Source organism: Mixophyes fleayi, chromosome 5 (genome assembly GCF_038048845.1).
Source record: "Mixophyes fleayi isolate aMixFle1 chromosome 5, aMixFle1.hap1, whole genome shotgun sequence".
NCBI lineage: Eukaryota > Metazoa > Chordata > Amphibia > Anura > Limnodynastidae > Mixophyes > Mixophyes fleayi.
The window spans coordinates 175358644-175382051 of NC_134406.1; the positions used below are offsets into that span (position 1 = coordinate 175358644).

Sequence of the window (23408 nt, forward strand, 5' to 3'; positions counted from 1 at the left end):
TATAGGTAAAGTAAATAGATTGTATCTCGCTTAGAGCCTCACTTAAACCGATTGTGGGTGAGAGAAAAGGAATATACAACATTACACTATGGAAATCTGGAAAAGAACTCTCTCCTCACGGCAGCAGATAAACAAATGTACATTACTATTTACTACTGCTAATTTGCAAACTGTGGGCATAATTCGACTAAAACCAAGTCCTGCTCGTCACCGACCAACGTTGCAGACAGTGTCAATAACATAATATAAGGCCTCGCTGTCCCTGCCACATAGGTGACATTATATTGCCTGTTTAAAAATAATAAATTATATGCACCTAAAATATCGTGACTAGTTTAGCCAGGTATGTCTATCACATTATAATGTGGAGATACTAAAAGCAGGTTAATCCTCCCGCGTTCCCAAGACGAATGGGCTAGACATTTAGCGAGACTGAACAGGCGTCTTCAGGGGACGCCTAATTCCAGCCTGCAGGACCCCGGAAAGGACGGGGCAGCTCTGTTTTGGATGCACATGTTGGTGTTCTGAAGAGCATGGAGGATCGAATTGAGTTATTGTGTGGTTGCTATGAGCAGATTTTGTTTGGATACCAAGTGCAGCCGGGTGGAGAGGTGTGTTTATTCATTCCCTAAAAAATAATTGGGTTGTGGGGGTTGGTTATAATGTAAAATTGATTATCTACACTAAATAGGATATTGCTGCATTGATTGCGAATTAGGAATTTAGTTGCAAATGTTATGTTGAATTTTAAAAGTGTTGTGCTGTATTAGTTGTGTGTACAGGAAATGTGAACCGCATTACGAAGCTAAGTGGATTTATTAGGTTTGACAGTTTTTGTGTTTTTTTCGTATTTTTTTTTTTTCACAGATTCTAGAAAACTGCATTTTAAGAATATTCGATTTACTTTTGGAAATCACTTCGGCCTTGTAATATTTGGGCAATAAACGTACTATAAATATACAATGTTAAAAAATAATTCTGTTCTGTTCTTCAGCAATGGACTGCCACAGCTGATTTTACCCACCATACCCACACTGCTTCTTTATCCGTGGTTGCTGTGAATAATAGATTTGTGACTACTGGAAGCAAAGATGAAACAATTCAAATCTATGACCTGAAAAAAAAGGTGGAACATGGAGTTTTGCTACATCACAATGGTATGTTATTTAAACATTTTGAGACATAGTGTCCTATGTATTACCATCATGCACTGCCAATCAATATGCATCGCTGCAAATCTCAGTAATGCATATTTAAGCAACGTTGAAATATACCATGTATGGCTATTCTGGGAGCCCCGGTGAAGTCCCCCCCTGTATTGCGATCTATTTTTCCTGTTTATCGACAGCCTATCGCTGCCAGTGAATGGCACTGGCGAATACAGAGCAGGGGCAAATGCAGGATTTGTAGAGGGGGGTTTCCACACCACGCCGCCAGTGGGCGTGACCAGCATGCATGGGGGCGTAGCTATAATTTTAGACAGTGCTCTCCAACTCTTCCTATCCCCATAATATACATGGGCAATGCTGTGTGCACTACTGTTAGGTGAACACAGCTCTCCCTTTTCAAGCAGAGCTGTGTGAAGCGGGAGCAGGGTCCAGCCACCTCAATTATACAGTGCCCCAGGCTTAGAGGGGGGTTTTCAGGCACTAGAAACCCCCCTCGGTTTGCCTATGCAGAGGGGGGTGATCGGGGCAATCAACGCCCCCTCCCACTAGCAGGGGCATGCTGCCTGCGGCTGCACACTGTGTGCAGGTCTGTTCGACAGAGTACGGTGCCCGGCCGCTTTGATTCTGTCACAATCGGAGCGGCCGGAGCATTTTCACGGTAAGGGATCCAGCGAAGCCGGAGAGTCTTCAACTGTATCCCATAGAAAGTGACAGATAACACCATCCTTAGATGACGTTACCTTTCTGTGAAGTGCAAAGCTTCTCGAAGCTTGATGTATTGTAGAACTTTACAGTACCCATATTAATATATAGGGACTGCGTTAAGTGGGTTATGGCAGACAAAAACCCTTTATACATTTTGTGATTGCCATTTTCCGGGGAGAAAACTGCTGTTTTGTCTGTTTTATTGGCTGATCGCAGTTTAATACATAGATCTCCCAGATGTGGTTTAAATCTTGGTGATCAGTCACATTTGCACATTTTTATGATTTTCGATTGGTTTAACTGGGATTTTTTTTTTTCAGGTACACATTAAATGACGTTTTTATTTTGCATACAAGACAAAAATCACACCAAAAATGGACTTTTCCCATAATGTTTTCCATTTTTTGTTGTTGCATACAATTACCATGAAATGTATTTGTTTAGTTTTCCTGAGTATAGGGATGGTGAATATGCTTTTATTTTTTTTGTTAGTGTTTTTTTTATTTTTAAAACCAGGAGAGACCTTTAGAGGGGAATTCAATTTCCCCCTGAAGTACCGACGTGTTATAGATATTATTATTATAATTGTTATAATTATATATTATTATAATTATTATTAGCAAGCCGGGTTAATATTACCGTAATAACGGTAATATTAACCCGGCTTGCTGCTTGCAGCTCAGGGAGCTGTGTGCAAAAAGCTGATGTTAGAACTACCGTAATAACGGTAATTATGCACACTATTACCGTAATAACAGTAATAGTGTTAGCGCGGCGGTACTTCGGGGGGAATTGAATTCCCCCCTTAGGATTCATTAGAGAAACCAGTTGACCTCTCCTATTCTTATTACTAATTGACTCATTGCAAAATGGAGCTATTTGTAACAAAATAACAGTTACTATTTGATCAATGTTGCTATGGATCTAATAATAATGTCTAGTAGGGGATAGCTAAGTCTGCTATCTCAAACAAGTGATGTCACTAGCACTTCCTGTTGTATTGCAGAAGCATTCCCCAGCTGTAGTACTTTACAGCTGAGCTGACTCCTAAAGTGAGAAAGTGGAGGGTTCCTGGGAGTGGTGACAGAAGTGAGTATGTGGCTGTTGGCGGTGGTGCCCAGATCAGCCAAAATACCAGCGTTGCTGTTGAGTGTTCCCTTACGAGTGGCACCCGTATAATTAGCATATAAGTAACAGTCCATTTACATAAGCTGATTTTTGCATAAAGTTGGGATAATGGATTAGAAGAGTACTAGAACTCGCTGAGGTTTTTCCTGACCATTCAAAACATAGATGGACAACAGGAAACCTTCACCTCCGCCTGCCAGCTCCTTCCTGCTTTTATGTCAGATGTTAGTTGTAGCTTGTAACACTTAGTTTATCTTATACTAAATGCCTTCTGATATGATATTACAGATCCAATACTATCATCATTATTTATATAGCGCCACTAATTCCACAGCACTGTACAGAGAACCCGCTCACATCAGACCCTGCCCCAATAGAGCTTACAGTCTAAATTCTCTAACATACACACGGACTGAGAGAGACTAAGGTCAATTTAATAGTAGCCAATTAACCTACTAGTATGGTTTTTGGAGTGTGGGAGGAAACCCACGCAAATACGGGGAGAACATACAAACTCCACGCAGATGGTCAGACATGGTCATGACCCCAGTGCTGTGAGGCAGAAGTGCTAACCACTTAGCCATCGTGCTGCCCCAATAAATTATTTTATATTAATACTTAGATTTATGGTGGTGTGCAGCCCCTGAAGTGTATAATGTTGTCTATTATATTTTAATTATATTTACGTTGTTGCTGACAATGTATTGCAGTAAGAAGCTGTTGAAACCCCTATACAAGCGATACACTAGTAGCTTATCCATTTCTGAAAATAAAATATAAAATGCTGCAAAACATAATTGTGTTGATGAAGGTTCTTTTTTCATAATCACAGTTTTAGAGGAAAGATAATTTAACAACACTCTCCATAGGTATCCCCAGCAACCCAAGTTTTCCTTTGATGAAGGGCCTAATAAACCCTCACTTTCAGTACACTGAGCAAATCAAGGTTTGATCATTTAGTTGAGTGAAACACCAAATAGCCACATTAATTCACTTTCTGCAGTTTTAGGAAATATAGAATATGTGATTTGTTATGATAAGGTTGCTGAAAATTAATGGTGGGTGTAGACGCCCATGAGCCACATGTGGCTCCCATGAACAAAGCAGCTTTCCCTCTTACACTTATAGACAGGTGCGTTGTCTGCATCTTATTCCATATGCCTACTTGCTTAAATTGCTCTTTTCAGTTTTGGGAACATTTTTTATTTTGTTACTTGTGTCTACATCGTAAAAGTGATGTTTACTCAAAGTTGAGATTCTCTATCTAGGCTCCAATTGTTTAGTCTGGAAATTACCATTGAAGCTGTGCTTTGGCAGTCAGGACGCCTTTTACATTGCATACATTACATTGTAAGTTTATTTTAGACTTTTGTTTGTTAGTTTCCATACAGCTGTATGCCAGGTTATAAAACAAACCATGAAATAAACATTAAAATAAAAATGTAGAAAGATGTCTCTTATGTATCTGCATGAAAACAAGTAAAAATATCAGTCGCTGCTTGATAGTAAGATCTGTCATGTCACTCGATACAATCCCTTGCTCATGCATTTTGCACTGATCCAATTGTTTGGAAGCTGGGCATGAAGTTTTTTCCACGGAAAGATCCCACTGATTTCAGTCGATTTATCAATCTTTCACGTATGTCTCTTTAAATGGATCATGCCTAATCACATGGGGATCAATGCTATATTTATACCCCACCCAAAACGCCCTTGGCAAATTGGAACTGGGACACACAAGGCACTAGACAGATATGCCATGAGATGGATTGATGAATTTGTAGAAAGATGAAAGTGCAGTCTGGGTTTTATTAAATAGGTGTTGCAAATAATTATATTTGAATACATTAGTTGTGGTTAATATTCTATTTAATAAATGGACCTGGAGTGCTGTGCATTTATTATTTAATGTAAAAAAAGAGCACCACTTTAATACTGTGAATTTACCAGTCTTAAGCCAATTTTAGATCAAGTGATCATAAAGATTGAAACATAGATTTACAAACGTCAGCCAGAGAGAGTATGTTTAGTAGTGTTGTGGATACCAACTTTTTGTCATAGACAGCAGGGTCTCTTGATGGCTTGCTCCAACTATGTTTATTTGGATTAAGTAGTGAGTTTGACATGGACCTCAAGTTTCCTGCTTGCTGTGTTTAATATATATATTTTACCTTTAAATTTGGTCCAACTACCATGTGTTTAATCAGTTTAATTTTGCATATTCAGGTAGCATCACATGTCTGGAGTTCCACGGTAATACACATCTATTAAGTGGAGCCGAGGATGGATTGATTTGTGTGTGGAACACCAAGAAGTGGGAGTGTCAGCAGACCTTCAAAGCTCACAAGTGAGTTAGGCTGTGCATATAATTGTTATTTTTGTTGTTTGTTTTTAACTAAAGAGTCAGGAATGTCATATGTACAGCTCTTTCCAGGACACACTTGTTTTTTCCACTCTGATTGTCTTGATTAACAAAACCAGTTGGGATATGATTATTCTTTTTTAGTATTTGAAACTCAGAAGGAAGCATGGGGTTGTTTGTTTTTTGGTTTTTTGCAACCTGTCACGACAAGAACCACCTGGAGATGCGGGCGTCAAAGGGTTAATCCACACAAAGCCACCTGGGCTGTCTAAAAATGACTAAAATCCCCATAAACCTATTTCGCATTTAAATACCAACTGCTGCCACCACTAAGATTTAGTTTAGGAAAGGCAAGTACTCCTAACAGGATATCCAACTATGCTACAATAAAAGGTTTCTGGAATACCTCTTCCTATTCTCGTTATTTGGACTAATCGAAGTCTATATTTAATTGACATATTATTGAATGTCTCTTCCTATTTCTCTTTTTGTGGATATTGAATGAGCTAAGTTGGCCATCCCACAGTTGTAGATATTATTGCAGCTTTCAGTATTAAGAAGCTTGTCTTCTATATGAGAACTTTGTCTATATCTAAGATCAAATAGTCTTATTTTTCTTTAGTCCCCATTGTGTGCTTATTACATTTTTTCAGTTTTAATATCTTTTTATATATATTTTAGGTGTGTTACTTATTAATACATTTTGTGAACGCAGAAGCCTATTTATATTTATCTTTCTTCTGCGATGTTCATTTAATTATGTACCAGTGTATTTTATAAAGCTATTATGGATAGGAATTCTACCAGATTGGCACACGCCTTACTACTTTTGTATAGTTCAAGAGCTGACTATTAAGAAGTCTTCAGTTATTCTCTGTCTTAACTCACACTGCAGTCACAATGTAGTAGCCGGTGAAAGCTATGTGGCCTCTTGTTTATTGATGTCGTCTGCTATGCTGCCTTGTAGAAAAAGATAGAGTATACAGCGCTGAGCCCTCTAGTTGTAAGCAATTGAATTGGCATATAATTGACAGGTTTAACTATGTATAATTATGAGCATATTGTCATTCTGCCAGTTTAACAAAAAAAATACATTTAATAGATAATATTAATACATCTATCACTAAAAAGCATTATAAATCAAAAAGCATATAAAAACTAATAGTGATCATTGGAAGTGACCCGGAAATAATGATTTAGTATAGCAGATAAGGAGACTGTATAAATTAAAATTATTTTGTACAACCTCGTCAGTTATTTGCTAACTCAATTCTGCTTACAGTTAAAGGTTCCAGTGTTATATAGTCCTTTTTCTACTAGTTTTTTAGTGGGGTTTAGCAATACCCCTTTATACAGCTGCGTATACTCGTTAATTTATTAGAACTCCACGCTGGACTTTTTTTAAAAATGTTTTTATTTAATTTTATGCTGCCTTGTGGAATCCCACCCAGAATGTTGAAAATATTTGGCGCAATATAAGATGTTACTTACTGTCACAATATATGTGTGTAGTGTGGCAACCATTGTGAAGACATAGTGTTAAATTTCTATTGCACTCAGTTGATCAGACGCCCCCATAAAGGAAAATATGAAGAAATAAATTTAAAAGCAAGTCTTTCACTAGTTCGTTCACAGATATATATTTTTATGTTTACATCAATTCTTGCAAGGCATTATACAAGGGGATTGCCTCCTGCGTATTTTATGTGTGTGGATATTTAGTATGATAGAATGAGTTTATAGATACTAGTACTCTGACTAGCTGTCTAGAGATTTATACACTCCAACTATATTTTTCAATTAATAGTGGGTGGTTTGTGCCTATGCTTAACCTATGCTATACTGGAGTAAGTGGTTAAGAGGTCAAACCTAGTTTTAGGATATAATGTAAAGAGATTGGATTCTCTTAACAAGAGAAAAGATGGAAAATAATGCAGCCTGCATGAAGAATATACATTAATCTTTCAAGAAGCTTCCTAGCTGGAAATATATATTTAAACTGACCGCAATATTGGAAAATCCGCTACTTACATGATATTGATACATATTTTTTTTTATTTCAACAAACTTGAATAGGGAGGCATCATAGTTGTGGGTCTCCTGAAAATGTTATGGGACACTATGTGACTGTAGTCCCCTATATGTTTTGTCTATCTTTAGTGATTCTTAGTTGCAATGCTGTTATCGTCTGCCTACGTATTATAGGCCACTTTGGCACTCCAATATGTAATTGACCCCCTGCTTCATTATTTTTTAGATAATACTGGTTACAGGGTAGGTGGTCCATGTTGCCTGGAGGATTTCCATTTTTGGCAATAGTAAAAACCTGGTTGATTATCTCCTATACATGTGATCCTTTTTTTAGTAGATAATCTTGTGTTTCTCCAGTAGTAAAGTTCTTAACTTTTGTCTCTTAAAAGTATAGGTCACTGCTTCTTTACAGTCTTCTCTAGTTGTCCTGGTTGATTACTGTACTATTTAATGATGAGAATTTAGTGTATATGATCTCTCTGTTTTTGCTTATATGCTTCCCATTTCATTTCTTCCAGCCTCTCAATCTTTGCTGACCTGATCTCATTGTCTCGTTCCACAAATTTTGTCCTCATTTCCAGGGCTTTTTCTTAAATTAATCTTGTCCCCTGGGATGTTTCTAATCAAAATTTGTGGTAATTACTGTTGTCGGGGATGAAGTTATTACAGTACACAGGTTTTAGGAATGTTTTGGTGTGCAGTTGTTCATCTTCTACATATATGACCAAATCTAGGAATACAATTCTTTCTGAGCTTATATGGGCCTTGGAATGCCAAAGAAATATAATTTCTATATATGTATCTGATGAATTCTTCTAGAGAATCCGGTGTTCTGTTTCAGAATATTAAAACTCAAGAAATAATGTTTACTTCCCACTCCACAACGCACAGGTTTGCGTAGCTAGGGGCAAATTTTATACCCATAGCTGTACAATGAACCTGTCTGTAATACGCATCTTCTTAGCAGAAATAATTATGGTTTAAGAATAATTCCTTTAATAAGAAAGTTCATCTGCATTCTTAGGAGACCAGAGTGTTTGGTTAATATGTTCTCTACATGTTTCCACCCCTGTTTATGTTTAATACATGTGTACAATGACGTTACATCACAAGTAGCCAATGTGTTTTCTTTCTTCCATACTGTTTAATGCTAAGATCCAGAACCAGAGTGGTATACTTCAGATGACTTTGTTGCATAGGTACTGGTGGTTTCAAAAACGTATCAATATATTCTATACAATCTGACGTAAGAGAGCTTATCCCTGGGTCGTAGTGGTTTATTCTCAATGTTCTTATGAATCTTGGGGGGCACATTTGAGGAATTTGGGGGTTTCTTGATGTTAAATCTGTTTTTAGTATACTTGTTTGAGAAGTTACAAACTTATACAGAGGTCTCCTCAAACATGAATTATAGAAAGTACGTATTGCATTAATCCAGTATGTTTCCAATAAGGATTATACACTGAAATTGTAGTGACCTGAATATAGTCTATTCTAGCCAAATTAATTTTAGACAAGATTTTATGGACCTTGGGACTCTTAACAGGGCAAGAAAAATATAACTGCTCTTCTGTGATATCAGGGTATCTCTGAGTAAATAATCAAGGTAAGGTTACAGAAGACTTGTTTGCTTACACACAGTGTATTTTTTTACGCAAACAGAAAATGGCTTAATCTATTTTTGATTTTTTTTTCCTTCACCTTTAAATTTAGCTGTTGTTTGTCCTTTTTATTTCTCTGCAGGGGTCATGTGTCCTCTCTTTCCATTCATCCATCTGGGAAATTGGCATTATCTGTTGGCACAGATAAAACTTTAAGGTGAGTATAATACATTCCTATATAAAGATGTAGTTTCCCTTATCCAGAAAACCATTATCCAGAGTATCGGAAGCCAAGAAGAAAAATGTAACTGGTTACTGCTTTCCAGCAATCATCATCATCATCATCATTATCATCATTTATAGAGCGCCACTAATTCCGCAGCGCTGTACATAGAGCTTACAGTCTAAATCCCCTAACAGACTCACACTCGCACACAGACAGACAGAGAGTGAGAGACTAAGGTCAATTTTGATAGTAGCCAATTAACCTACCAGTATGTTTTTTGGGGTGTGGGAGGAAACCGGAGCACCCGGAGGAAACCCACGCAAACACAGGGAGAACATACAAACTCCACACAGATAAAGCCATGGTCGGGAATCGAACTCATGATCCCAGAGCTGTGAGGCAGAAGTGCTAACCACTAGGCCACCGTGCAGCAATACACTTGGATGTGGTCACAGAGTGCTGCATCCTATAGTCACTGTGAGGAGCACTGCTACACAATTTAATCAGGAGGATAATGCCGGTAATAGTGTGCAGGAAACAGCAGTAACTTTTTAAATGTAATTAAATATATTTTAGGCATGGTACTCCAAATTATGGGAAAACCCTTTGTTTTGAGAAAAAAGTACCATCCATTCAAAATAATAGGTTCCATTACCTGTATATGATATAACTTAAAAATTATGCACAGAAATAATTGCTTTATTCAAAATGTTTGCTAATATTTCTCACAATTAAGTTGCCTACGTATACAAACATTTTGTGAAAATATGTATGCATTGTTTTTTTTTTCTTTCTTTTTAATCAAGTTTCAGACATTACTGATCTGTCTAATTTGACAATGATGAAGCTCCTTATGTGTGAGTTACTTAATAGATTACACAGGGACTTAAGTAATTTAGAAATGTCCTAGATAGACACATTTCTCAGTATGCTAAGCTTGTTTTAATTGGTATATGTGCATGTATTACTACTAAACAGGTTACAGAAAAATAGATGCCAACTGTTTTTTGAGTTACTGTGTTTGGTGTAAAGTACAGGGTTATATTGACATACAAACCCACTGGTTGAACATTAAAAAGTTGCTATGCTGGGCAATTTCATCTGGCCAAACAAACCATATGCCAAGTACCGTGAAAGACAAAATGGTCTCAGTGGAGGTATTTCCTTCGTCAGAATTTCCTCCAGTTTTGCTTGGACTAGCCCGCACACAGTGATTTCCAGCCAGTTTGATCAAAAACTACCAGATTAGCTAACTAGTGTGCCACACTTAAACTGTATTGCACAAAAGTCACACAACCCAAACTGAAGTTCGGTCCATGATTGGGCTGTTGCACATGAAAACTCTTTTTTCTGTAATCTGTATGATCAGGCTGTTGCATGCAGTCTCTATGATGGCAACATGGGGCCAGTATTAAGAGTTTAGTACTTGATTTTAGCAGTTGTAGTTAAAACTGGTCTAGTTTCTTTTATCACTTATTTTACTAGTAAGTTAAATGTAGTGTGCATCTCTTTTGAATCCGTTTATTACACTGCAGGGCACCACACAGTATGTCTTCTATCAGTCTGCTAGTGTGGCCATTTAAAAGAAAAGGAAGAACGTAACCACGGCTACTTACAACTATAAATTAGGTCCATTGTGTTTTGTAACACCAATTGCTGTACATTCAAAAAAACATGCACTTTGCAACATTGTGCATAAAAATCCATCTGAATTTAGTGTAGGAAGTAGCTTGCTCTTGCAGACACTTGGGTGCACGTGCAGGTTGAGTACAGTACCGACTTGCTCCACGTACGTCTCTAAGGAGACAAATCTTTTGCCCGTACCTAAGGGCTTGTGTAAAGATGCATGCTGATGATTATGAAAGAATTACCATGTTTCTTTAGTGTTAAAATAACCAGCACCAGTTGTTATAGCATGGCTGGTTAACGCTAAAGCAGGGGGACAACGAGAGTTGGATCCCCTTCCAAAGATGAAAGCCGACACCAGTCTTTGCAAGGCTTCGTTGGTCACACATTAACCAGGATATCCACAGTATGCGATCCTGCTAACATAGTGTGAACCAGCCTGAACTATTGAACTAAAGATTTCTAAATGTCATGACATTTCTTATTCAGAGAAACAACAATAACTGTCATTTTTTTAATCAAATTTCACAATGTTGAAGTCTCTGTTATGCAACGAAAAACATGCTGGTTCATTATTGAGAATCTTCTAAGATACAAATAATCTAAGGCTGCCTGTACCTTCAGCCAGTGTATTAGAATTGTCTATAATACAAGAGCCAACTGAAATAGAAAGAACAACAAAATAATGAAGCATGTCTTTCTATGAAATGAAGATCATATTTTTTGTTTTTTACATTTTCTTTAATACAGAACCTGGAACCTCGTTGAAGGTCGCTCTGCTTTTATAAAAAATATCAAACAAAGTAAGTGAAGTGAATTTATACTTCGCCATTTGAATGTTGCTCCCTTTTTAGGAGGATCTGCCACTTTTTGGCAATATTTATTAAACTCACTTGTTGTACCCTTTGACTCAGATATTGTAGCACCAGTTACGCAACAGAACAGAGTGAAGCAAACAAAAATACATAAATAATATATACATGATTAAAGCAGCATTCCCAGGTAGGGTGAAACATTTAGCTGAGGGTGAGCGAGCACAGGCATTGCTGGGCTCCATATATCCTACACCCACAGTATTCCTGCCACTTTAATTAACATTTCCAAAGCATCCTCAGTGCCTTCTAACTGCAGTGTTCTAGTATTCACTTGGCACTGTTTCAATTAACCGTGTCTCATTCATATCTATAGACTTTTCCAAACAAGATGCAAACAATCTGGTAGGTATGGCAGTTTCACAAAATGTTTAACTTGTAGCTACAGTGTTCCATCCTCCTAAAAATAAATATTATAGTGCGAGTCTATTACTTGGTATATCCCAAACATGCTGTATTTTTATTTATTTTAAATAACCTAACTAAATGACTTGGGGACAAACATTACACCTCTTCTCTCTTGCTTACAGATGCACATATAGTTCAGTGGTCTCCCAGCGGAGAGAAATATGTGGTAGTGATGCAGAACAAAGGGGATGTGTACAAACTTGAAACTGCATCAGTTATTGGCACAATCCTTAATCCGAAAAGAATTTCTTCAATACGGTTTATTACGGTAAGATATTCTGTTTTCTATAGCAATGTCTGCCTATACTTTACACAAATTTTTTTTTTTTTTATTCTTTTCTACCTTTCTACCTAACTTTTTTTCTTTTCTTCATATCATTCCATAAATTATTACTTTTTTGATAGAAATGCGTACAGCAGTGGAAGTGTTGATATTTTGTTTTCAAATGAACACCATGCTGTACGTTGTTGTGTCACATCTGGAAACCATGCACATGTCTGCTTCAACTTCGCACGTCCAACTACATCATAAAACATAAACAAAATAATAATACACAACATCTGGGGTTGAAGTATGTCCAGTCTTTAAGCAACTCGTAAATTATCCCAGCATTAAATTACAAGAGTGGATTTGTTTTGTTGATGATAACTGACTTTGTATGTCAGTGGATGCAGAAAACAAAAACCGCATGGCGGAGTAAGTGAGAGGTGTTTTAATGATTCAGAATGTGGAGGGGTGTAGGTGCTTAATACGTTTTTATGGCCTTTGCAAATCATAACTGGAATTTTTGGTTTTAAAAGTGATGTTTACATTTTGAAAACATTGCAGTGCTACAGCAGTTGGGTTGGGGTTCCTTTTTCTTTTTTGAGCCCTGTCATTAATGAAACCTAGCTCCATCTGAACAAATTTTGCCAACAATGATGCCTGAGCCTCTGTCCATGCTGATAGGAAGATGCAGGATGAAATGCTGCCAAGCATTTATAAAAGTACTTGCAACTGAATGCTCTTCTGTCTTCAGAGGTTTGGGCTGCATCAAGTACACTGCATATACCCAGCCTCAGCAACCTCGTCATCTGCCTGACTTCAACCGTTTTGAAATAATGGGCCAGTAAGGAAGAGGCTTCTATTTGTAAAGTTTGGTAACAATTAAAATAATTCTAGCCAGAGTGCTAGCCAGAGGAAGCAAGGAACCCTAAATTGTCTTTTATAAGTGGAAATCTTTAATTTACCTGGCGGATCAGCTCAGAAATAAATGTACTCATTATGTTTTGGGGAGTGAAACCGCGGGGTAAGGCCACACATTTGGCTCCACCCCGCAAGTCTCTGCATTTCAAGACTTGCTTCTGTGGAGGCTACATTTCTTCAGTGGTCCTTCTGGTGCAGAAGGAGGGTAAAGGGTCTTGACAGAAAACTTATATAAGAACATGTTACAAAACTGTTATTTAAACGTATGAACTTGGTATCTATGTAAGTGATGTATTGTGCCTTAGCTTTTTCTACCTCTGTCTGCATTGGAATTGTGTTCTGTTGCGAGCATTGTATGATCTATAAGCTAATTTTGTGTTGTATGTTTAATAACTTTAGCAATGTTTCACAATGCTTTTTCTTAATGCAGGGTTTCTTATTTAATGTACAAGTAGATTTTTCTCTTTCATCCATCTGGGGGGACACTCCTTAACCATGGAGTTGAGTCGGGGGGGGGGGGGGGCACCCAAAGAGTTAACTTTTTTCAGCTGACAGCATATCACCCCCACCAATTCCCCATATACCTCAGTTTGAATTGGGTTCCCTTGGAAGAAGGTCGCGCCTGAAGAGCTCCAGAGAGACAGTGAACAGAGGTTACTGGTAATAGGTTTTTTCCTTTTCTTTGGCAGTTTTTTCTTTTGATAGCGGCAAGAGGCTCCGTGCACAACGGAGCTGACTCGTGGGAGAAGCGCCTGTCAGGGGGGCGGCCCCGCTGACAGAGAGGGATGAAACGCTTCTCACAGCGGGAAACAGTCGGCAAGAGACTCTCCCCGCTGATGCAGGACGGGCGCTGCCATTAGCCAGGAAGCGCCTTTACTGCCGAGGTTCCCCGGAAGCCAGCTGGAGTATACCAAGTTCCTCCTCCCATGGGATGGCAGTGAATTATTGAGGATGGCGCGCTTTTGATAGCGCTAGCGGGGAACACATTCTAACAGGTTTTCCCCTAAGATAACAGAGAGGGCAGAACGCTGAGTGAGCGTGTGGAAGATCCCTTTTGGCGACAAGCTTCAAAAGGAGGACAGTTGCAGCAGTCATTGGAAGAGCAGTGCATTGTTGACACATATCTTCCCCGCTGAGTATCACTTTTATTTTCTTCTGTGTGTATGAGTGTGCATGTGTAGACATGTATATCATAAGACAATGATGTGTTGAGAGAACTGTTTATGAGAAAACTATAGAGTTCTCCAAGCCTGTCTTATTTAAATCAGAAATACTATATTTTAAATAACCTAATTTGTATTTTCTGATAATTTGGAGAAGTGTTTGTGAATTTTGAAACGTGATTCAGTTTTTCTTATCTTGTAATGGCAGATAAAAGCAAAACAACACGTACCAAACATAATGTCTGTTCAAAATGTAATGTTAAATTAACAAGTGAATGGCTGGATCAAGGGGGGCTCTGTGCGGCCTGCACTGTGGCTTCTGTGAAACAGCCTATAGACACCTCCACCATAACGGTATATCCTCCTGAGTGGGCGGCTGCCTTAACACAGGGAGTTAATACCCTTGTAGGTCTGTTATCTAAACCAGTTGAGATCCCATCTACATCGGTGGCTTCTCAGGGTATAACAGCAGGAATGACAGATGAGTCATTTTCCCCAGGGTTCGGTTTATTTCCCTCCCCAGCCCTCCCGGGGGTTTCCCAGATAGGAGAGGTGGGTTGGTCAGCGGTGGTTAAAGGCCTGGACCGGCTTACCCATCTACTGGAGAACCCCAGACACAAGCGTAGTGTTAAAAGACGTACACAAACAGCTAAAGCGCTGTGGTCAGTGTCAGACTCTAAAAGTTCCTCAGAGGAGGAGGGGGAATTGTTGGACGATTCAGATGTGTCCATTATAGAGTCAGAAGGAAACTCTAGGCATCAGGGTATGGACGATCTGGTAAGAGCAGTTCGTCAGACCCTGGGGTTTGCTGAAGTAGAGGAGACGAAGTCCTTGGACCGCTCCCTCTTTAAGAAGGCTTCTAAGCAGGTGGTCAGGTTCCCTCCCTCAGCTGAGTTGAGGGATATTGTAGAGGCGTCTTGGAAATATCCAGATAAGAGGTTCTCTATGCCAAGGAAGTTTGGCGTACTGTATCCCCTTCAGCAGGAGGATATGACCTGTTGGGAACAGGTGGCAAAGGTGGATGCACCTGTGGCGAGATTGGTTCGTCAGACTACACTACCTGTACCCAGGTCAGCGACCTTATAGGACGCAACTGACAAGAAACTAGAGTCCCTGCTAAAGTCGATCTTCTCGGCCGCCGGTACTAGCCTCAGGCCAGCATTGTCCTCTACCTGGGTAGCTAGGGCCATGGAAGTCTGGGCAGGGCAGTTAGAGTCTGCCTTGCAGGATTCAGATTTACTGCCTCTGGCCATGCAGCTAAGGGAGGCAGCAGGCTATGTGTATGAAGCGGCCCATAATTCGGCCTCCATAGCTTCGTCTATTTCAGCTACAGCTGTAGTAGCTAGAAGGGCGTTATGGTTAAGGGCTTGGAATGCGGATTCAGAGTCTAAAAGATCATTAGAATCCATCCCGTATACGGGTGGGATGCTATTTGGTCCAGAATTAGACTCTTGGATTTTACAGGCTTCAGGGGGCAAGAAGTCGTCCTTGCCTGTAAATACTCCAAGACCTAGGGCTAGGCCTAGGTTTAGTTTTTTCAGACAGCCTCCTTACGGGGGCGGGTCTGGCAGAGGCCAGACTACCAGTCATGGGGCCGTGGAATCCAGGAGACAGTCCCGTAGGGGAAAGGTCATCCTTTGCCCCTGCGGAGCGGAGAGCTTCTTCCTCCAAGCTGCCGGATAGACCAGCAGCATGACTACCACCCACCTCTGGTTACAGAGGGTGGGGTGGGAGGACGGCTGCTTGGGTTTGCCCAGCAGCAGACAGGGTCCTCGGTAGACGAGTAGCCCCAGAATATCGTGATAGTATTCATGGGACCAGCTCATCCCAGGTTTTGAAAAAAATTACCTCACTGGCTTCTGTCAAATCAGAAAGGGCTCAGGGGTGTCAATTTGCTTAGTTTAAACGAAGCTACACAGGCTTAGAATTTCCAGTAAGGGAAAAGGTTTTAGTCACACCCATTCGGGGTGCCAAGGCCAGACGGGTTGTTCAGTCTATGACCGAACTTCTGGAGTCTGAAGGGGTCACAGAGAATCCCTTGTCTAAGAATGATTTTCTTGAGACTAGTGAGGGACTTAGTATGCAGCAGAATGTTGTCTCCACAGGACAAGTTGAGGTCCTAGATGGAGTGGACAGGCAGGATCCTGTCAGACAAGAGGCTGTCAGTAGCCAGGTCTTTGAAGCTGCTGGGAAAGATGGTGACATCTTTTGTGACCTTACCCTGAGCAGGGTTCCACCCCAGAGGAGCATTCCCGTGTTCGAGGTACCAGTGGAGGAGGTAAGTCCTCAGCTGGTGGTTGCTGGACAAAAATCAAACAAGAGACAGGAAAGTCCCAGAGTTCTGCGCAAGAACAAGGGATCCACTGGTAGTGGACGTCCTAGCAAGGCCTTGGGGCTGCAGGTAAAACCTGCCCCACAGTGTCCCGTGGAGAGTCAGTCCGGAGGATCGTCCAGTCTTTCTGGTACTGCCAGTAAGGCTGTGAAGAGATTGGCTGACCCTGGGACAGTTCTTGCGTCAGAGGCTGAACCAGCTGTATTTAAAGCCAGGGCCTTAGAATCCAGTCTGTGGAGAGCAATAGGGTTCTCGGGGGGTGTAATAGGCACTCTCCTGAATGCCAGGAAGCCAGTTTCAGCCAGAATTTACCACCGTATTTGGCATATATATAATATATATATATATATATATATATATATATATATATATATAAAGTGGTGTAAGAAGAAGTCTTACAATTCTAAAACCTTTAGTCTGGCTAGATTTCTCGCCTTCTTACAGTGTGGTTTAGAGGCGGGGCTTAAACTTGGAACCTTAGAGGTTCAGGTATCTGCTTTGTCAGTGTATTTCCACAGGCGGCTGGCGGAGCTTCCGGATGTTAAGACCTTTATACAGGGAGTGCTTCACATCCAGCCGCCCTACGTGCATCCTACGGAGCCTTGGGATCTTAATCTGGTCCTTAGCATGTTGCAGGAGCCTTCCTTTGAACCTCTATTCTCAGCAGAGTGGCGGTTCTTGACATGGAAGACAGTCTTCCTACTTGCTATCGCCTCGGCCAGAAGGGTCTCGGAGCTGGGAGCTTTATCCTGCAAGGAACCTTATCTGGTTTTTCATGAGGATAGAGCAGTTTTAAGGACTATTCCGTCCTTTCTCCCTAAGGTGGTCTCAGGTTTTCATATTAATCAGGATATAGTTGTTCCAGTATTCAGAGAGGAGCCTCAGACTCCTGGAACAAAGACAAATAAATATTTGGACGTAGTGAGGGCATTACGTATATATGTTAAGAGATATGCAAAGATACGAAAGACAGATTCTCTATTTGTATTGTTTGACTTTTCCAAACGGGGATAGTTTGCTTAGATGCTGGCCATTGCCAGATGGCTTACCCTGACTATCAGGGAGGCTTATGTCCGTATTAATCTCCCTGTGCCGAACCGTATTGTTGGCCATTCTACCCGGTCGGTTGGGGCGTCTTGGGCGGCCCGTAATGGAGCCACGGCGGACCAGCTGTGCAGGGCAGCCACCTGGTCCTCAGTACATACCTTTACAAAATTTGATTGGCCTATCATCCTAAGGGCTTTGGTAATCAAACTGAGGTATGTGGGGAATTGGTGGGGGTGATATGCTATCAGCTGAAAAAAGTTAACTCTTTGGGTGCCACACTCCTCCCCCCGACTCAACCCCATGGTTAAGGAGTGTCCCCCAGATGGACTCGGAGAAAAAGATTTATCGTAAGTATAAATCCCGTTATTTCTGAGGATGACTGAAACTTCTCATAGCACCTACAGCTGATATAGTTAAGTACTGCTAGATGGGTACAAGTTAGTGGAATACATTGTTATTTACAAGATCATGACAGAAACACCTACAGCAGGACGCTACAAACGGCTAAAAAAAACAACAACTTTGTCTCTGAGGACAAATTTATCCATATAGCTCAGTAGCTAAAGTGTTAAAATAAATATTGAGTTGCTGGAAGTCTTCCCCTTATACCATCACTAGGAACTCTTTCATGCTAGAGTAGGTTTAATAGCAGCGTTTGGTATTTCTACCTAATTACTGTAGCAGATTTTAATGATGGTTTTCATAAATGATTTACTATAAGGCTATTAAAGTGTTTTCATTGGCTTCAGAAGACTTTCATTGTGAATACAAACAAGGCATTTGTATCTAATACCTTATCATTGCAAATCAACAGGATACTCTGCTGGCTGTGGCTGGGGATGAGGATTTTATCAGACTCTATGACACAGACTCCCAAAAATGTGTTTGTGAATTTAAAGCTCATGAAACCAGGTAAGCTTAATTTACCTTTTTACCGAACAATAGTCAAAATGCATCTTCTGACGTGTTCTAAATGGGGAATTTGTAGATAATGCCTTACTAATTGTTTTCTCTTTTATACCAGAGTGAAGAGTCTCCATTATTTTGAATATGAACAATCTCACATTCTTGTATCTTCATCAAGTGATGGATATGTTAAGATGTGGAAGATAGATTTGAATAAGGTGGGAAATAATTAATGTCTAAAAATCCCTGAATGATGAACTGGGAAAAGCAAATTGCCAGATATCGGTTTGATCTGTATTTTTGTAGGCAGCTATCTGTACAATAATATACATGCACTATGATACAATACAAGAATATTCTTTATATATCAAGTTCAGCAAATATAATCGGTACCATATTTTATCTTGAATTTATAAACTCACTAGCTGGGCCACCTGGCCGGTCCGATTTGTAACGTGTAGCGTGTTTTTTTTTTTATGTATATTAGCAAATTATATGATAAATAGACCAAAAATGCTAGTTAGAAAAGGAATGCCACTTCTCTATTTCTCAGGGTAGAACTTTCCTGCACAAATCAAGCAGAGTAGAATTAAACTGGAGGCTTTCTCTGTGATCAGCCTCATCTACTGTGTCAGTAACCCAACACTGAACTGAACAAATACTCTTTCTGTGGAGTGGAGCTTACCCTTCCCTCCACAAGAATAGATTGAGCCATACCTGTGGATCCAGACGCAGCATCACACACAGACCAGAAGTTTATGTGGATCCAGACGCAGCATCACACACAGACCAGAAGTTTATGTGGATCCAGACGCAGCATCACACACAGACCAGAAGTTAAAAGAAATGCAATGTTTTGCATACTATAAGTACTTGATAATAAATTGACCTAGCTAGAAAGCGCACTCACTTGATGGAATAGGTGAGAATGTTTCAGTGGGAACATTGCAATTCCCAGAGTTAAGTTAATTTTTCCTAATAATTTGTGCTTGGTCAAGTTATCAGAACATGGGTAATGAAGGTTCCTATTTAGTCTGGCATCACCAACGTAGTTCACATTGCTCACTTTGAAAATAATTCTCCAATACAAATAGAGATTGGACATACTCCATAAATGTTTTTTTTGCAATTGGTAAAACCTATATAACAGTTGCATTACAATTGACTAATGTAAAATGAAAATGCAAAAAAAACAAAAAACCTATTCTCTTAATCAAGTAAAATGCTCTTATTTTATGCATTGTCTGATCCATCTTTGTGAAGTGAACTACAGTATATAATGTGTAATCCTTTCCTTAATGTTGAAAACATTTTTTGTGTATCGGTATATATACTGGAAAAAGCACTTTTTTGTTTTAGGTAAATACTGCACCGACGTTATTGTGTCAAGTTAGCACCTCGGCCAGGCTTACGTGTCTTTCGGTATGGCGTCCAGGAGTCATAGATAATAAGGCAACACCCACCACAGAAGCCACTGCTGGTAAGAGAATGGTGTTTCATTTTACTCCTCAATGGTTTTTATCCAGTAGTACTGGTCTTGAACTTCTGTAACTATAGTTGTCACTATGAAAGCTTATTTAATGTCCTCTGTTTTTTCATCTGCACTCTGAAGAGCTTAAAATGCGTCGCCATACATTTTAATTAAAACCTGAAATGAAATGCGCAAGACATTGATGATTGTGTTGTTTTGATAATTTTGCACACTCTGAAGCAACTACAATAATAAATACTTTAAAATGAAAGCATACATGCGAATGTACCCTTAAATGATAACTCAACTTTTGTGAAATTTTAATTAAAGCCTAAAGGTCTATTTTGCACATATGTGATTTGTATTATATTGCCCAATTTGAATTTAAAGAGAAGCATATGTGTTGAAGAAACCTCTTAAATCTCATATCAAAATACTCTCCCTCCCGCCCTCTTAGATATACCTCTGACCTGCGCCTTGTCTCGTCTCTGGTAACCACCTTTCACTCCTGCCTACACGGCTTCTCCCGTGCTGCTCCCCACTAATGGAATTCCATGCCACGCTCAATCAGACGTTCCCACAGTCTTCAAGCCTTATCCTCGATAACACTATTCACACTAATGCACCCTCACAAATGTCCCATTCTCCACTCTGAACCACATTTGCTCCTCGTGTTTCAGCTGTGCCCTCTTTCACTTAGAATGTAAACTCTTTAATGAGCAGGGTCCTTCATACCCTTTGTTTTCATGTCTACATTTATTTTGTCTACCTTGTATGTACTGTTTTCCTTACTGCACGACGCTGGGTAGCACTGTGGAGCCTTACAAATCTATGATAATAATAATAATAATAATAAACATGCCTTACAAACATGGTGAACAGCTAGCATAATACTGAGCTTTTTACATGTAAATTGCATGCAGATTTATCTGAAACTATAAATCATTGTTTCCAGTATTGCCATACCCATTGGCGTTTTTACTTGTGTTGCGTAGAGGTTTTTGGAACACTACTTGCTCCATTTCAATGTGTTGGAAATAGCTTGCGTTGAATGTTTCTTAAAATAAGCGCAAATGGGTATATGACCTTAATGTTAGCAATTGCTGAAATCTTTTAACTAAACTATTTGTTCTCCGTTTAGATTGCTTTAATTTTAAAAATAACATAACTAAATCTGTTTCAGTTCAGCAATAGAATAGAATTTTACTCTGAAATGTGCTTTGTTTACATCTACTGTAAATATTTAACTTCCAGAGAAAAATATTGAATGTCCCAAGAAGAAAAGAGAGGTCCCCAAGGACAAAACAGAGGACTCGGACGCAGAACAAGAAGGTGAAAAGCAGGTGGTGCACAAGAAGAGGAAACTTACAGATAAGCCAAAGATAAAGAAAAAGAAACAAAATAAGGACTGAGCCCCTCTTAGCATCATGCTTTATCTAACTCACTTTAATATCCACATTGCGGCAATACACAGACAGTAAAGTTATTTTCTGACAGCTGTCTTCTGGTTCACTTTATTTTAGTCCAGTCTGTTCAACTTCTCTGCAAAGACATTCATTTATATTATGTTACAGTTCAGAAAAGCTATGTTATGAAGTCAAAATAGAAATCTGGGTGAAGACAGGATTATTTGTAGCAAACAAACAACTGTCCAGGCCCCAAGTAGAACAGATGTGATTTATTCAGTTGCTAAATTTTAAACCCCCGCTAGCAGCATTATGACAGCATTAAACAGTTTCTGGTGAGTCCCTGTGACAGCTTCCCCAAGTTGCTTGATTGGACTAGTTATGCTTTGGTTACTGCTTGCAAGAACTGATGCATGGTAGGGTCAGGCCAAATGCTGCAATCTCAAAGTATGTGGACCCCAAATCGGCCTCAAAAGTGATCAGTTCATTATTGGGTATGGTGGAAAATACATTTGGAAGATGACCAACATAGGCCTGTTCTTTCTTCCAATTTGAACATTTACATGTGTGACCAAATTGAACAATGATCCTCTTGCTAGACACTATGGTCAAGCAGCAGGATTATCTTTCTATTTGTGGCCACTTTTGTGCTTCATAGCAGGTGTCTAGTTACCATAGCAGGCCTGTTTTATACTTGTAAAAATCATCCTTACCTGTCCCCCATTGGTATTTCCTGACAGTGGGGGCCGTGGGAGGAAGTGATGCATAATGATGTCATCTGGCCAGCATTCTGCCACTACTCCTACAGAAATTTTTGGAGGGTGCTAAAAGTGCTTGATTTACCCCTTCCTTGCTCCTAGATAGTCAGGTGAACCCTCCTTTTGATAGTAGAGACTCCCCACTTCCAAATGATTTGGTCACTTAGTAGTTCTTAGTTGATCACGTGATCACCGGACAATAATGCCCAACATTAGAACCGAGAACATTAAGCTGCCTAGGGATCGGGGATGGGGCAGGATGCCACAGATCTCCCCCCATTCTTGCCTCAAGAAAATGTGGGAACCCCCCATTTGAAAGAGGATATAGTTGCCTTCTTCAAATTAACCACTAAGGGGGTACATATTGTCTGGTTATTACCAGACAATAAAACCCTACACTGGGGAAAGGGTTAAGTCCAGAGATGGGGGGGGGGTTTATAATGTCCAGACCTCTACCATCTTGGCTTTAATAAACTTGGGTACCCTCATTTGATGCAGGTCCTATCTATGCATTTTATGCATTTAAAAAATGCATTATTAATTTATTATAGAAACCTATGTGTTAATCCTGATTTTTGTTGTTTTGGAAAGGTGGATTAATACCAAATCAAGAAAACCACACAGCATTTGAGGTGGTGTTTAGAAAATAAATACACATGTGCTGTTCACTGTCTTGCCATTTGAATTAAAAAAACGACAACACACTTTGCCCACTTTGGATAGACTTTCTTTGCAGAGGCAGCATTTATAAGTAAACTAATGGTATATTCTCAAAGTTCAAAGGCTTCTGGTAAAAAAAAAAAAAGGTATAATTTGTTTGGGTTCTGCATAAACAAATTAATGATATTGATGTTGAAATGTGACCAGCCCAAAAAATGGCAAAATAGGTTAAGCACAGGGGTGAGAACTGAAGAGGTTAATTATTTTGCAATCCCCTCCTATAGTATAAGGGGGGAGAGGGTAGTGCGTTTTCATATGTAAAAATACTATATATAAAATAATACAGCAGAT

The 23408-nt window shown here is 39.5% G+C and overlaps 1 protein-coding gene across 1 annotated transcript; it reads left to right on the top strand.

Annotated features, from left to right (window-relative positions):
• Positions 1 to 465: 465 nt before the first annotated feature.
• On the top strand, positions 466 to 21729 carry PAK1IP1 (PAK1 interacting protein 1). The gene is made up of 10 exons (XM_075213059.1): positions 466 to 611; positions 995 to 1157; positions 5229 to 5349; positions 9139 to 9213; positions 11599 to 11651; positions 12251 to 12396; positions 18671 to 18768; positions 18881 to 18980; positions 20122 to 20242; positions 21488 to 21729. Exons 1-10 carry the CDS (start codon positions 534 to 536, stop codon positions 21643 to 21645), a joined length of 1113 nt encoding a protein of 370 aa, XP_075069160.1. The 5' UTR covers positions 466 to 533; the 3' UTR covers positions 21646 to 21729.
• Positions 21730 to 23408: the final 1679 nt, after the last annotated feature.